Here is a 13,143-nt window from a genome sequence, read left to right as displayed (position 1 = left end):
GATGATGATGAAGATCGCTGGATGGCGCCGTGAGTCATTTTGCGGCTGGCAATCTGCTGATGTACCGGAAATCATGGGGCCATTCCGGGAAACTACAAAGCCATAGGACTTAATACCGGTGACAGTGTAGTTGCGATGTTTTCGTCGACATGCATGGGCTGCAAAGCTGAAGCGTGCATGCGAGATAAGGTGGCCACGTCGGACGCCACGACGCAGCCGCTCCTGACTTCAGTGGAGGGGTCAGCTGAAGAATTTTTGTCGTGCAACGCCAGCCTTCATCAACATACATCGTTTTCTCCGTTTCTATCATCGTGCTGTTAATTCAATTTGCGAAGTCGAAAGTCAGACGAACGCGGCCACATCCCAGACCTTTCAAGCTAGCGCTTGATTCGGCACGCCTGCCCACGCCATTCCCGATGGAGGATAGTCCACTTTCGATCACCGCCAATGTCACCGGTATCCTTACCTTCGCCGTTGCCATCTTGGCATCCATATATGTCCGCATCGTATCTTTACGCAGTGGAAACCTCGAACTGGTGATTACTCTAAAATCTGTTCAGGACAATGTCCACGACTTGATGAGGATGAACCGTCAAAATCCATCGGAACTCCGGAAAAGCCACGCCATGCAGCGAGACGATGGGCCCAACATTCGTCGATTGAAGCATCTGGATTTGGATTTGATCGCGACCGAACTAGTCATCTACATTTACTGTATGCACGCTAAGGCTTTCGACGACAGTGATCAGTTAGTAGACAGCGTGCAAAGTGTGTTGTCCACTTTGATGGATGCTGTCGATACAAGCCGCTATATGGCGTTGAATAATGCACTGGCAGAGATTTCAGGTATTCCAGTGCAGGAATCTTCTATGGGTAACATATTCCTGCTTATACTCAGGTTTCTCCCCAGCCACTGGAAATACACGGAAACACTCCTATATGCGTCGCAAAGGATATTGACGGCCGGTTCATCTCCAACTTTGATACGCTGGTATCGTGTGCGAGAGACGGTTTCAGAGAAGGTGCGTCACAGGGGCGTCTTGCAATCACAAATACTGTGTCTTCAGGTCTCAATGGCGAACTCGTAAGTGTAGTCAAGACGCCTCTTGGCTACTTAGCTCACTAGTGCACAGATCGGCTGAGAAGAGTGAAAAGGTACTACAGCAGCTCTCACAGCAACAGAATGAAGTCAAGAACAAGTTGGAAGAGCTCACTCGACTGTTGACGACAGCGAGCCAGGCGTCAGCGCCACCAGCGAGCGTCAGAGACAGTGGTAGTCCAGCAGAGACGCATGCACAGGCGTCGCCTGGCCAGCAAGAAGACATTGAGCGACATGTAGACGCCGAGGGTTCAGAGCTTGAGACAACCGATTGTTGCGAATAGCGATAGCTCGCGCAATATCATTCTCCCTAAGGAGTCATAAACCGCAGGTCATTGAGACAATAACCACGCCCTTCATAACCCGTGAGCTCAGGCAAACTGCCCCTCAGCCGACCGTTCAATCAACAGAATACGTTTACCTAGCGCAAAGTCGCGAAGACCTTGCACAAACTCCAAAAACCGATCCGTAACAAGATACCTACTCTCATCTTCACCCACCGTAATCTGCGTAAGATGAGCGTCAAGTACCTCTTTAGTACACTTATCTGTTATATCAAAAGCTTCTCTGATATCGCTCTCCTCCTGCCCCCGAATCCGATGACCTCTTATCACGATCCGGAAATCCATTACCATACTTTCAGTGTCTAGATAGCGCAACATGCTGAACACAGTCGCAAATACCAGCAATCGCGATACCAAGGGGAAGGATCGATCGTCTCCTCGACGGGGGTTGTCCCAGATTGATAGACCGTACGGTCCGTTTAAGCTCAGATCAACGCCAGCTCTTCGCAGGAGCTCTCTGCTTCCCATACTTGGACGGTAGTATTCGCTATCTGGATCTTCGGGACGATCTTCTAGTGTGATTATACGCAGGTTCGGCAGCTTTTGGACGATGATATGTTGTAGCCAAATGCGCAAGTCGACGGCCTTGCCCTCGTTGGCTATCATGGCACGTAGCGCACGGGGATATGACGTCGGTGCATGTTCGTATTGTTCAAGAGTTTCGGTGCCGATGATCATGTGCTTGATCTCGTTGGCGATGTCAGGGGATGCCGCTGCATCACTCAGCGCTTGTATGCTGATGCGGATGAGAGATACCTTCACGGTTTGGAAGCGAAGACAGAAGCTGCGCCACGTCTTTGTGTGAAGTTCTTTGTTGACGAGGCGGAGAAGGCCTACGACTCCTGCCCTGAGAAACGAACCGATGAGCGTGATCAATTCGGTAGGTAGACTAAGTAAATTGGGCATACTGGGGCGATTTGGCTCATGTCAGAAGCGCTCGGAGTGTCAACCCATATACCTTGTTCAAAGTTTGCTGCTCATCATCATCTGATCACAGAACTGTCGTTGATTGGAGAATGATACGTGAAAGAAGCATCATAAGATCTATCTCATCCATCTATTCTAACCTCCTCCCCGCCTCATCTCTTCGCAACGATAGTACACGGCTCCGTCATGTACCAAGTCCGTAGCCTCGGCTCGCCCACAACATTGCCCCCCTGAAGTAACATTTGATCGTCGTTCTTCTTATCGTCTTCGTCTCCACCACTCATCTTGATGAACTCCGCTTCGTCGACCGTTGCGCCGACTTCGTATGTACCCCCGCACAACGCAACGATGCCAAGCTCAGACTCCACCGTCTCTCCAGGCTGTATGACCGGCAACTTGCGCTGCAGCACACCTGTCCACGAGAAGCGCTTGTCTAGATCCAAGGCAACGTTGTGGGGAAGCCCGGCGACATGAGGCTGTAGTCTGAGTATCGGTGAAACAGGGCGTGGACTTCGATTACGGACGAAGGTCTTCATGGTGAGGAACTCGTCTATCGGCACCTCGAACTTTGCGCGGCCGACTTGTCGCACAACTTCTTCGCCGCCCGCTGCAGGGTAGTCGAAGGCGATGGTGGTTTCGATGGCGAGATCGTCAAGCTTGATAGCCTCGACCATGCGCGTCGTGAAGCGGATGCTGCGCAGTTCCAGCTCTCCATGACGTCCGTTGCCGTCTTCCGTCCACGTGCCGCGCACGATCTTGAGTAGCTCTTCGCGGTACCAGAAAGCTTCTCGACTCGCGCGTTCGGTCTCGGGAGAGATCTTGCTCGTGCTGACGACGAACTGGCGTTGGTTTGCGGGGTTGAGCGATGGTACAGCTGCATGTGGCGCTTTCAAGTAGACCTTTGGAAGGATCATGACGACCCTGCTGACATGCCCCGGTTGTATGACTTCGTTCACACTATGCGCTTCGTCCCATGAGTCGTCGGTGTAATTGCCATCAGCCACGGGCTTCCGGGCTTGAAGCAATATCGAGAGCGGGTTTGGCCAGGAGTTCCTAAGATCTAATAGAAGCATGCAGTACTCTTCGTCGCTATCATCACTCCGCCTTTGACTGATGAAAGACCGAAGATGACCATCGGCTTTGCCAGACGACCGTGATTGCAAGGCCTCGTCATCTGAATGAGTGCGCGAGCTTGACGATGCATCGCTAGACCAGGCAATGTCGCCAGATAAGGGTACTATGTCTGGCCGCTGAAGCTGCACACTCGCATTGACGGTGATCGAGATGGGCGCGGATACTTGACGGGTGAAGAAGTGCTCCTCTACTTCCGATCTTCGCTTTCCAAGGTTAGCATAGTCGATTTGTATAGTCGCATCCGTCAGTCTTGTGCGACCGATAACCTCGATGGTGAACTGCGCTTCAGCGCCAGGCTTGATGCTCGGTGATTCCTCGGCCTCATCCTTGCACCAGCGCAAGGACGGATGATGGGCGAGCTGGACTTCCAACTCATGCAATTCGGCTGCAGGCAAGTCTTTATTGGAAGTCGCCGCTTGTATCGCAGTCGTTGCCGTATCCTGGAAGGAGATGTGGACAAAGTCGACAGTTGTTTCAGTCGAAGTATTCTTCACTGTAACAGTAAATCGTTTCCTTTCGCCTTCGAGCACCATGACGGCTGATTGTGGTAACGAAACATTGGTGACTATAATGACGGGCTGGTCTGGGATCACCGAAAACGTCAAAGACTCTGGCTTTGGCTGAGAAGTTGCTCTACTGTCGATGGATGGTGCGATTGCCGAGGAGGGCCGGGATGTCGGTGCCCCTAAACATGCCTTGAGGCCCATGCGCTTCATTTTAGCTTCTCTCTTTGGCTTCCATGGCTCTGGGAATATGGGGAACAGCCGCTCTCTGCAGCCGATAAGCTTGACGTAGCATCCAATGATCTTCAACGATCCTGATGTCCGCGCAGTCCCTGTGATCTGAAACTTCTGAGTTCTGTAAGGGCCCAGTAGGAAGTGTTCCTCCAGCGCGACAAACTCAACACCTTCAGCAGCTATCTTCAACGACTCTACGCCAAGCTCAAACTCATATGGATTCTGCATGGCTATGACGAAGCGATAGTGCTCATTCGCAACCAAGACTGTATTTGCAGCATTTGTTTGCGGCTTCTTCAGCCAGGCATTGTGAAGAAAAGGGCCGTCTTTTCCTTGGCTGTCCGACTTCAACTCGATCCCCTGTCTTTGAGTTAAGCGGAGAGGTTCCATTTCCTCGAGAATGAACAACCCGCGCACGAGGAAGTCATCCCAGTATTCTGTTTCTACATGTTGTAGTCCAAGCTTCTTAGCGGCAGTGACGGTTCTCGAAATGTTGGAGTAGAGTCGGATCTGCTCATCTCGGGGCAGAGAGACGAACACGTCGGTGCTATTAGGTCTCGGTGCTGTTCCGGGACCCGCCACCCGAAGCAAGAGAGCAGTGAAATGGAGGACGCCATTAAAGTCTGGTAATGCTTCGCAGAAACTCAGACACGTTCGTAATATCTCTAGCTTGAGACTCAAACTTCCGAAAGAGCGCAAAGACGATATCGCTAGTATGGTGTCAACGACGCGTTGACTAGCAATACTGTCCGATGCACTTTCCGCGTTCTCATCTCTCTGACTGGGCATCCCGATGTTGGGCATGTTTCCTTTCGAGTTCGGTATCCCATATATCCGGCCTAGCAAGCCTAGGAATTCCTCAATCCCATTCTCGACTTCGCCTTCGCCTAGATTGAGAGCACCACTCCCGGAGCTTCCGCCGCTTGCGATGTTGAGAGCCGCAAGGCCAGCAGCTGGATGTACTCCCATCTCTGCTGCACCAACCTTGCGGGCCTGTATCAAGCCAGGAACCAAAGACGTGATAAACTCCTTCATGACGATGGCTTTCTTGCGTTGTAGCCCCAAGGACGATAAGATCGAGGCAACACCAGCAAGCACTACGACGCGGTCTGTGGGATTCATGCCCGAGCTCTCGGCTGGTCCAGGTAATGCACGGAATAGCATAGAGGCTATATCATTACGCGTAGGGTGTACACTAAGCCTCGGAACCGAAAGGCGTGGCTTTTGCTTGTATGGCGTATTCTGCACAAGCTGGCGCAATGCATCATCATCTAGAAAGCCTCCGGACAAGTTGATGGCGGCCAGCAACTTGGAGAAGCGTATTACACATTCCGAAAACGCGAGCGGCGGCAAAGATTCGCCAGCGAAATTGGCCGCACGGGTATATAGGTTCAGTATCATGTTGACCATGTCTGGAAGCATGGAGTTCAGAGCGTCCAGTGCGTTATCATGTTTGTGAGGTTTGGCGGGAGTCGAAACGTCAGAGACACTACTCGACGGTGTGTGAGTGGGTGACTTGTTGCCTCCAGACTTATCGGATGTCGGATAGCAGATTGGGGGTATCTTAATAGTCAGTAAAACGATTAGACTGACAGCATATAAGAGTTAGACTAACCTGGAAGTCCATGCCTGACCATGCAAAGAGAAGCATACAGACCATGATGTGTTCGAGAGCTTTAGCATGCCACAGATGGTCACTTAGAGCACGTGCTCTTGTCGCGGCTTCTGTGAGCTCTCGTACAGCCTCGACCCACTGGCCTGCGCACATGTACAAGGTACCGATCACGATCCCAATACGACCGCGTCCCTTGTTTCGAGCTCTTTCACCGACCCCGCCGGAACCAAAACCTGTAATCGACACGCGGTCCGCTGCGTTCTTGGTTGCGGAGCTAGGCCTGGCGGGATTGCTGTTTGTTTGGTGAAGCGTATTGGCAGCATTGATACCGGAAATTTCGTCGAAGGTTGTCGGGGGTGTGCGTGTACCTTGTGCGCTCAATGAAGCGGTCCTAGGGTCTTCGGTAGACAGGGGTCCTCCGGAACTCGATGGCAAGACAGGCATTGACGCGCGGTGACCGTCCTTCAGCGCATTTCCTACGGGTGACTCCGGTCTACTCCCACTTGGTGTTTGCGAGTTGCGACGCGAGAATTGTGAAGTAGAGTCAGATGCGGCCCAGCTTGGCGTGAGCTCCGCTGTGCCATTTTGAGAAGCGGGCGAAACTAAAGTAGGAAGTGCCTGTATGGACTTTGCTAGTGTGGTCATCTCCGCCAGCAAGGTTGCAGTCAGATCGCACATGAAAGTCTTCATCGTCGTGGTCTTTAGCTGTGATCTTGGCGGGATCAAGAGTGTCTCTTGTGGTAGGCGCGGATGTCGTGATGGAGTTGCTGAATCAAACAGCATGATGCTGTGGAGATATGCCCGAGGAAACTGTTCTCTGAGATCGTCGATACCGAATCGAATAGCATTGGCTTCATCATCGCCGGCTGGAGGCTCTTCAAATGTCGTGCTTGGGGTTCCATCAGTCCCACGTGATGGCTGCAGCCAGGCATATTCGGACGCGTCCCCAATTCCGATGACCAGTAGAGGCTCTCTGAACTGTTCGAAAGGTGACAGTGATAGATGAGATGCTGATGGCATAGAAGTCGATAAGTCATAAAGTAAAGTTCCGTCAGGCCATGCTAAAGGAGAGAACATATCTATCGTTGCCAAGATCAGCAAACATCAGAGCTGATTTGGCACATGAGGGCTCATACTCCGGTCAGGTCGCGGATCAGGGCTGATATCGCCCAGTCGAACCAGCGACTCTTGCTGCAAGAGGTCGACAAAGGCTATGAAGCGCGAACGCTTGATGCGACCCACGGGGAGAAGCAAGGCCCTAATGCGCGCAGGCGCGATCGGGGACAGAGGGTCGACTGCCATCGCAACATCTGGAAGCTGAAGACCTAGTGGCCAAAAACAATATGCTTGATCAAGAAGATGACGATGTGCTGGCGGGTGCTTGCATGATGCGTCGAATATTCGGACGGTGAAACGGTTGGCGATCCTCAAAGCTTCGGCCTCGTGGCGGTGGCCCGAACAAAGAAGACTAAGCCGCTTTCGGTGTTGGCCCCTGCGTCAGCGCCTGCAACAACAAGTGCCACACGAAACACGACATCTCACCCACACCCCTTCGCCTCCCACCAGGCTGCACTGTCCTCTTTGATATGTTTCCTACGTCTTGCATAGCGTGAGCATATCCGGAGTTTGTCTTTTGTTGCGTAACGTTATTCTGCGTCTGGCTGGTCCTCCTGTCTTCGCCACCGCCGCCCACGGTTCTCACAGGCCGCCTGGTCCACGAGCACATTCTCATTACAAGCACATCCGCATTCCGGACGTATTTCACTCGGCACCGTTAGCGGGGTAGATCAAGAAGACCTTTTTACGTTTGGAAGACTCATAATCCTATTTGATACAGCCCCGGGCTGTTAATACCATCAACTCCGAGGTCCTAGCAAACACATCGCCACTGTAGCTTCAGATCTCCAAAAGACATCGTGCTGCACACCTGCGGAAGGCAACTTCAAAATGGCAGCGATAGATTTTGCGCGGCTGCGCAACCAAACGATGGCCGATGGCTTCGACAGCGAGGTCACGGTCAACACCCGGGCTTTGATAGACAAAGTTCTAGCGCGTTACTCCAGCGAGCACACAACCTTACGAGAATTGATACAAAATGCTGCAGATGCGAAAGCAGATCAAGTCATCATCAAATTCGAGACCGACCCATCTCTTACTGTTCCTACACCTCAAGGCGCCGATGACCCCATTCTACTGAAGCACATCATTCAACATCACACCCTCAAGCGACTCGTTGTTAGCAACAACGGTCAGCCATTCACGCCCGCGGATTGGAGTCGTTTGAAAAGCATCGCGGACGGTAATCCGGACGAAACGAAGATTGGGGCTTTCGGTGTCGGATTCTACAGCGTGTTCGCCGATTGCGATGAGCCCTTCGTCGTGTCAGGAGACAGAACTATGGCGTTCTACTGGAAGGGTAATATGCTTTCAACCAAAGCCGCCCCAGTGCCGGCTGAACATGAATCGAGAGACACGATTTTCATGCTGGAATACCGGCAAGCGAAAGTCGAATCTGCGTCTTACAACCCATCAAAGCTTCCGAATTTGCCCACGCTGTGTCAGTTTCTGGCCACGAGTCTCACATTCGTTGGTCTGCAAAGTATCGAGCTTCACGTGGATGACTACGTCGTTGCGTCGTTCACCAAGAAGATCTCACCCCCAGAAATGGTCCGTGTGCCGAACGGACTGAAGACTGAGACCGAAGGCGGCTTGATGCGGGTGACTGATGTCACGCAACAACACTCTCAAATCGATGCGGCCTGGATGAACGTCATTGCTACTGCTCAGATACCCCCAAAGAAAGCTGCCGACCTCGTACAACAAGAAGTTCGCAACGCAGGTACTTCATTACGGAGTTTCTTCTCCAAATTCGCATCTGCGCCTCCTCCGCCGCCCACGAAGAACATCAAACCCGCGGCTGAGAAGACCAATACTATTGAAGAGATAGCAGGCGATTCGACTGGCACCATCTTCTTGCAAGTATGCACTGTGGTGGCAGCCACTAAAGTCTCACGAAACTTCGCTGCGGAGATTGAGCGCGCAACTAAGAAGTCACCTCCGAAGACGACCAAAATCGCTCTTTTGACTTGTCCATACCAAGATCCGTCAGCCACGCTGGCTACGGGCTCCGGCAGTTCAGCTGCGCTTGCCGACAAGATCTTTGCAGAAGTCCTTCCGACAAAATCTGGTCGAATCTTTATCGGATTTCCGACTGCCCAGACGACTGGCTACCTCGCGCACATCTCTGCGCCATCTCTTATCCCGACGGTTGAGCGCGAGAATGTCGACATGAACGCTCGCTACATCTCCACCTGGAACATTGAGCTACTGCGTGTTGCAGGGCTGGCCTGTCGCATCACCTACGCAGCAGAATTGGCAGCTTTGCAGACCCAATTCGGCAAGGAACCTATCGAGACCTTGATCACGAAGACTGCTTACGTGTTCAAACAATACACGGCCAAATCATCGCACCCTTCTACATCCCTTGGAGATAAAATCGACGAGGCGTTCTGGAATTGTTCGAAGGAACGATCCATCGACATCCTTTCGACCAAGGGCGTCATGTCCAGTAAGCGTGTGCGTATGCCTGCAGAAACTCTAAGTTTCCTGGGAGAAGTACCCATGGTTCCACAAGAACTCGCGAATGCAGCAGTCGACTTCATGCTCAATTTACACAATCGCGGTTTCATCACAGAGCTCACAATGCAGGATATTCGTCAAGGGTTAGAGTCACGAGCACTCAGCGAGGATGAACTCTCCGAATTTCTTAAGTGGTGTGGATCTAAGCTGGAAAGCGGCGAAATCGATGTGCCCGGCTCTCGTAGCTTGTTCGAAAATACAGTCGCTAATATCGACATTGAGCCAGAAAAGAATTCTGGCAGGATACTGGCATTGGGCGATATTAGCACGTTTGTTAACCCAGCGCGTATCGGTGCACATCTACCTCTTCCGCCAGACACTATTCCTTTCTCCTTTACCAGAGGCATGTCGATCAAACAACTGCAACTCTTCGGCTGGGTGGAATTGTCAATGGTTCGCTGGCTTCGACACATGACAACACGCCCGCAGCTAGACGAGTTTACTAAGGATGAGAACCTTGCTCTCTCTGTGCTAACACTGACATCCAAGTGCTGGGAACAGCTTGATGGAAATTCCAAGGAGACTGTTGTCAAGATTTTGACCCCACACACGATCTTGCCGACGAAGATGGGCATGCGGCGACCGGCGGAGTCGTACTTCCCTACTGTTAAGCTGTTTGATGATCTGCCAACTGTGACGCCGTTTGCGGGTTCGAAGGAGAAGTTCCTATTGGCGCTCGGTGTTCGGAAGACCATCGATCTTCCTATGGTGTTTGATCGAATGCGAAGTCGCGACGCGCAGCAGTCGGAGAAATCCGAAAAGCCGACCTGGAATCACGTTGACCTTATTCGCTACTTCGCGTCGGTCATCAACGAGATACCTGCGAAGGATCTTAGTCGACTACAGCAGACAGCGTTCTTACCAGGAGATGGTACGCCAGTAAAACCTGGCGAGCAGTTCAAGGCTTCAGACCTTTATGCCCCCGACCCGGCCATTGTAGCTCTAGGCCTGACTCAGATCAAGCTGCCTTTCGAATTCAAGCCCACTACACGAGAGGGCGTATTGCTGCTGCGTCTCGGACTACGACAGTGCCCAGATTCCATCACCGTTGCAAACATACTCCATCGCGCCGGTCAAGCCAAGGATCTCCAGCTGTACATGCGTGCGATGGACTACCTGTTAACGAACTACTACAAGAACAATTACGCTGTGGAGCACCAGAAATTCGCTGCTCTCACCCTCCCGATTTTGCCGACAGAACAGGCTCCGTTCCCGGCGTTGGTTGGTCCGTTCCAGTGCTACACCAATGAGCACGCAGCATGTCTAGGATTTCCCATCCTAAGAAGCGATCTTCGGAGTCATGCCGAGAAGCTGGGGGTTCAGCGTGATCCGAGCATAGGCCCATGTGTTCAATACCTGATGAAGACTCCACCCAAGACTAAGCTTGATGCAGAAATGCAGTTTGCCTATCTTGCTTCGCGCGGATCCGAGTTGGATCAATACAAAGGACTCATACAGAACCTCGCGACTTCCAACATCGTACCAATCTTTCGGAAGTACTACCTCGACCCCGCTTGCAGCGGATTCGAAGATAGATCCAAGAATCAAACTGGCAAGACCGAGATGCGCATCCATCACTACGATCCACCCGAGCATGTTTTCGTGGGTCGTGATCAGGAGTACCGTGGCATCCTCGATTACGTTCACTATGGCGCGGAAGCTACAGTCTTTCTTCTCAAGGTTGGCGCAAAGCATGAGCCGACTACTCATGATCTGGCGTACCTCCTCGCAAAGAACCCTGCTCGGTTCCTCAACACCATCGGGCAAGAGAAATATCTCGATTTGCTAAGAAAGCTGGCCGAACATGCTCCGAATCTGTGGAAAGATAAGGATTTGGTCAAATCACTTATAGCATCGAGGTTGCTTCTTGGCTACCGCGATATCAAAGAGGATAGCAAGAACGTCGCCGATGCAGGCGAAGACGACATTGATGATCTTGACGAGGACAACGTCCATCGCGAGTGGTCGCTCAATAAAGCTGGCGAGATCGTGATTATCGATAACGTCAACTATATGACCCGGTTCCGCGACTTCATCATCGCAGCCCCACAGGAAGAGCTTCTCGAGGAGTTCTACGCTCGTTTCGGTGTCCAGAAAGTCTCGGAGCTGGTCAAGACTGACCAACGCATCGGCACAGTAGCGCGCGACCAGACACCTGCTCAAGATCTTCGACGAGACATCCTGGAGCGTGTACGTCTCTTCCTTCACGAGTATGAACGCGATGCTTCTTCAAAGGCTATCAGACATGACGCCAAGTGGCTGGGTTCTAATCTGACGGTGCAATGTGTGTCGGATATCTCCATCCGTTATTCACTAGCGGAACGCAATGTCGCAACATCCTCACGTAAATCGGCTGTCATCATCAAGGTGCGTGGTACGGGATACGTGCTTAGCATCACGCCGAAATACGATCTCTACGAGGTGTCAAGCGAACTGGTAAGGTTACTTGTATCGCGGCCGAAGCGCAACGACGCCATCGCGCTAGAGCGCATCTTGACTGAGCCTCTACGCCGACTCCAGCAAAAGGGTATCAACGTCGAGCGCATCCTGCGAAAGAAAGAGCATGAAGCGCGTATCGCCAAGCAAGCCGAGCAAGAGCGCGAAGAAGAGGAACAGCAGCGAGTTGCCGAACAAGCCAAGTCTGGTCACGTCAAGTCTGAAGAAAGAGAGAACATTCCACCTGAGACCCCCGAGAAAGGCAAGCATATGCCTGGTGCATTTGGCAGTCCAGAGGGTGGGATGGAGATCGCCAATCACGGCCGTCAACCAGAGGAGCAGGGTCTCATCAACAACTGGGCGAAGAAGCTCGGTTTCAAGAACGCGCCTAGCGCACCTTCCTTCTCCTCCAAGGGTACAGACGGCCCTCAGATCAGTCGCGACATCCAAGCTACGAAATCGAACATTCAGAATGCTATCAAGGAATGTCGGCCAACTGGTATGGAGAACATCAACACCAAACATCACCAGGACCCGACGGAACTCGACCGTGGAGGTTACTGTACCGGCGAACAGTGGGAGAACCTGCACAAAGCGTTCTCGGTGCCTTTCTCTGGCCGTCACGTCGACATCTACTATGGCCGCGACGAGACTGCGCCACTCACCGACCTGCAATCTCACCTCCAAAAATTCCTACCACTCATCTTTGGCCTCACATCAATCTTCAGCGTCAACCCTGCGGCGGTAAACATCTTCCTCGACAAGAAGTCTAACACGGTGGCGTTCAACATGAATGGTAGTCTGTTCTTCAACCTTGCTTGGTTCATCGCCCTGCATAGCGACGGATGCCAGACTAAGGAAGGGAAGCTCACAGCTCTGGACAGTTGGTTCTGCACGTACTGTCACGAGCTTGCGCATAATCTTGTGGCCGACCACAATGCGCGACATAGCTGGTACCAGCAGCAGATCATCATCGAGTATAGTCAGCAGTACCGGGCTGCATTGGAGAACTTTACTCAGGGTCTTTTGATATAGACGGGGCTTGTTTATTACACGGATATACAGGTAGAGTTGCGCATTTCGGAGTCTGAGTAGTATTGCATTATTATTATCTCGCATACGGTCGGACATTCTCCTGCCCTCCAATTTATTTACTCTGTTGTTGATCTGTTTAATACTCATTGTCTTATCATCGTACGCGGTGAGATGAGT

At 52.0% G+C, this 13,143-nt stretch overlaps 4 protein-coding genes across 4 annotated transcripts; 2 read left to right on the top strand and 2 right to left on the bottom strand.

Moving 5' to 3' along the window:
• Window positions 1-416: 416 nt before the first annotated feature.
• J4E85_010593 (uncharacterized protein) lies at window positions 417-1,383 on the top strand (the record flags this gene model as incomplete). Its single annotated transcript, XM_051474800.1, has 3 exons — window positions 417-1,022; window positions 1,068-1,084; window positions 1,134-1,383. The coding sequence occupies 3 exons, from the start codon at window positions 417-419 to the stop codon at window positions 1,381-1,383; spliced, it is 873 nt and encodes a 290-aa protein (XP_051321476.1).
• An 87-nt stretch (window positions 1,384-1,470) lies between these two features.
• On the bottom strand, window positions 1,471-2,349 carry J4E85_010592 (uncharacterized protein; the record flags this gene model as incomplete). The annotated part of the gene is made up of 1 exon (XM_051474799.1): window positions 1,471-2,349. The coding sequence occupies one exon, from the start codon at window positions 2,347-2,349 to the stop codon at window positions 1,471-1,473; it is 879 nt and encodes a 292-aa protein (XP_051321475.1).
• Window positions 2,350-2,522: 173 nt separating this feature from the next.
• On the bottom strand, window positions 2,523-6,876 carry J4E85_010591 (uncharacterized protein; the record flags this gene model as incomplete). Its single annotated transcript, XM_051474798.1, has 2 exons — window positions 2,523-5,804; window positions 5,857-6,876. The coding sequence occupies 2 exons, from the start codon at window positions 6,874-6,876 to the stop codon at window positions 2,523-2,525; spliced, it is 4,302 nt and encodes a 1,433-aa protein (XP_051321474.1).
• A 927-nt stretch (window positions 6,877-7,803) lies between these two features.
• Window positions 7,804-12,966, top strand: J4E85_010590 (uncharacterized protein; the record flags this gene model as incomplete). Its single annotated transcript, XM_051474797.1, has 1 exon — window positions 7,804-12,966. The coding sequence occupies one exon, from the start codon at window positions 7,804-7,806 to the stop codon at window positions 12,964-12,966; it is 5,163 nt and encodes a 1,720-aa protein (XP_051321473.1).
• Between the last annotated feature and the right edge of the window lie 177 nt (window positions 12,967-13,143).

The sequence above is a fragment of the Alternaria conjuncta genome, assembly GCF_024043145.1.
Source record: "Alternaria conjuncta strain BMP 0040 chromosome Unknown scaffold_24, whole genome shotgun sequence".
Lineage (NCBI taxonomy): Eukaryota > Fungi > Ascomycota > Dothideomycetes > Pleosporales > Pleosporaceae > Alternaria > Alternaria conjuncta.
Note: the sequence above shows the minus strand (reverse complement) of the source record. Positions and strands in the feature narration are given on the sequence as shown.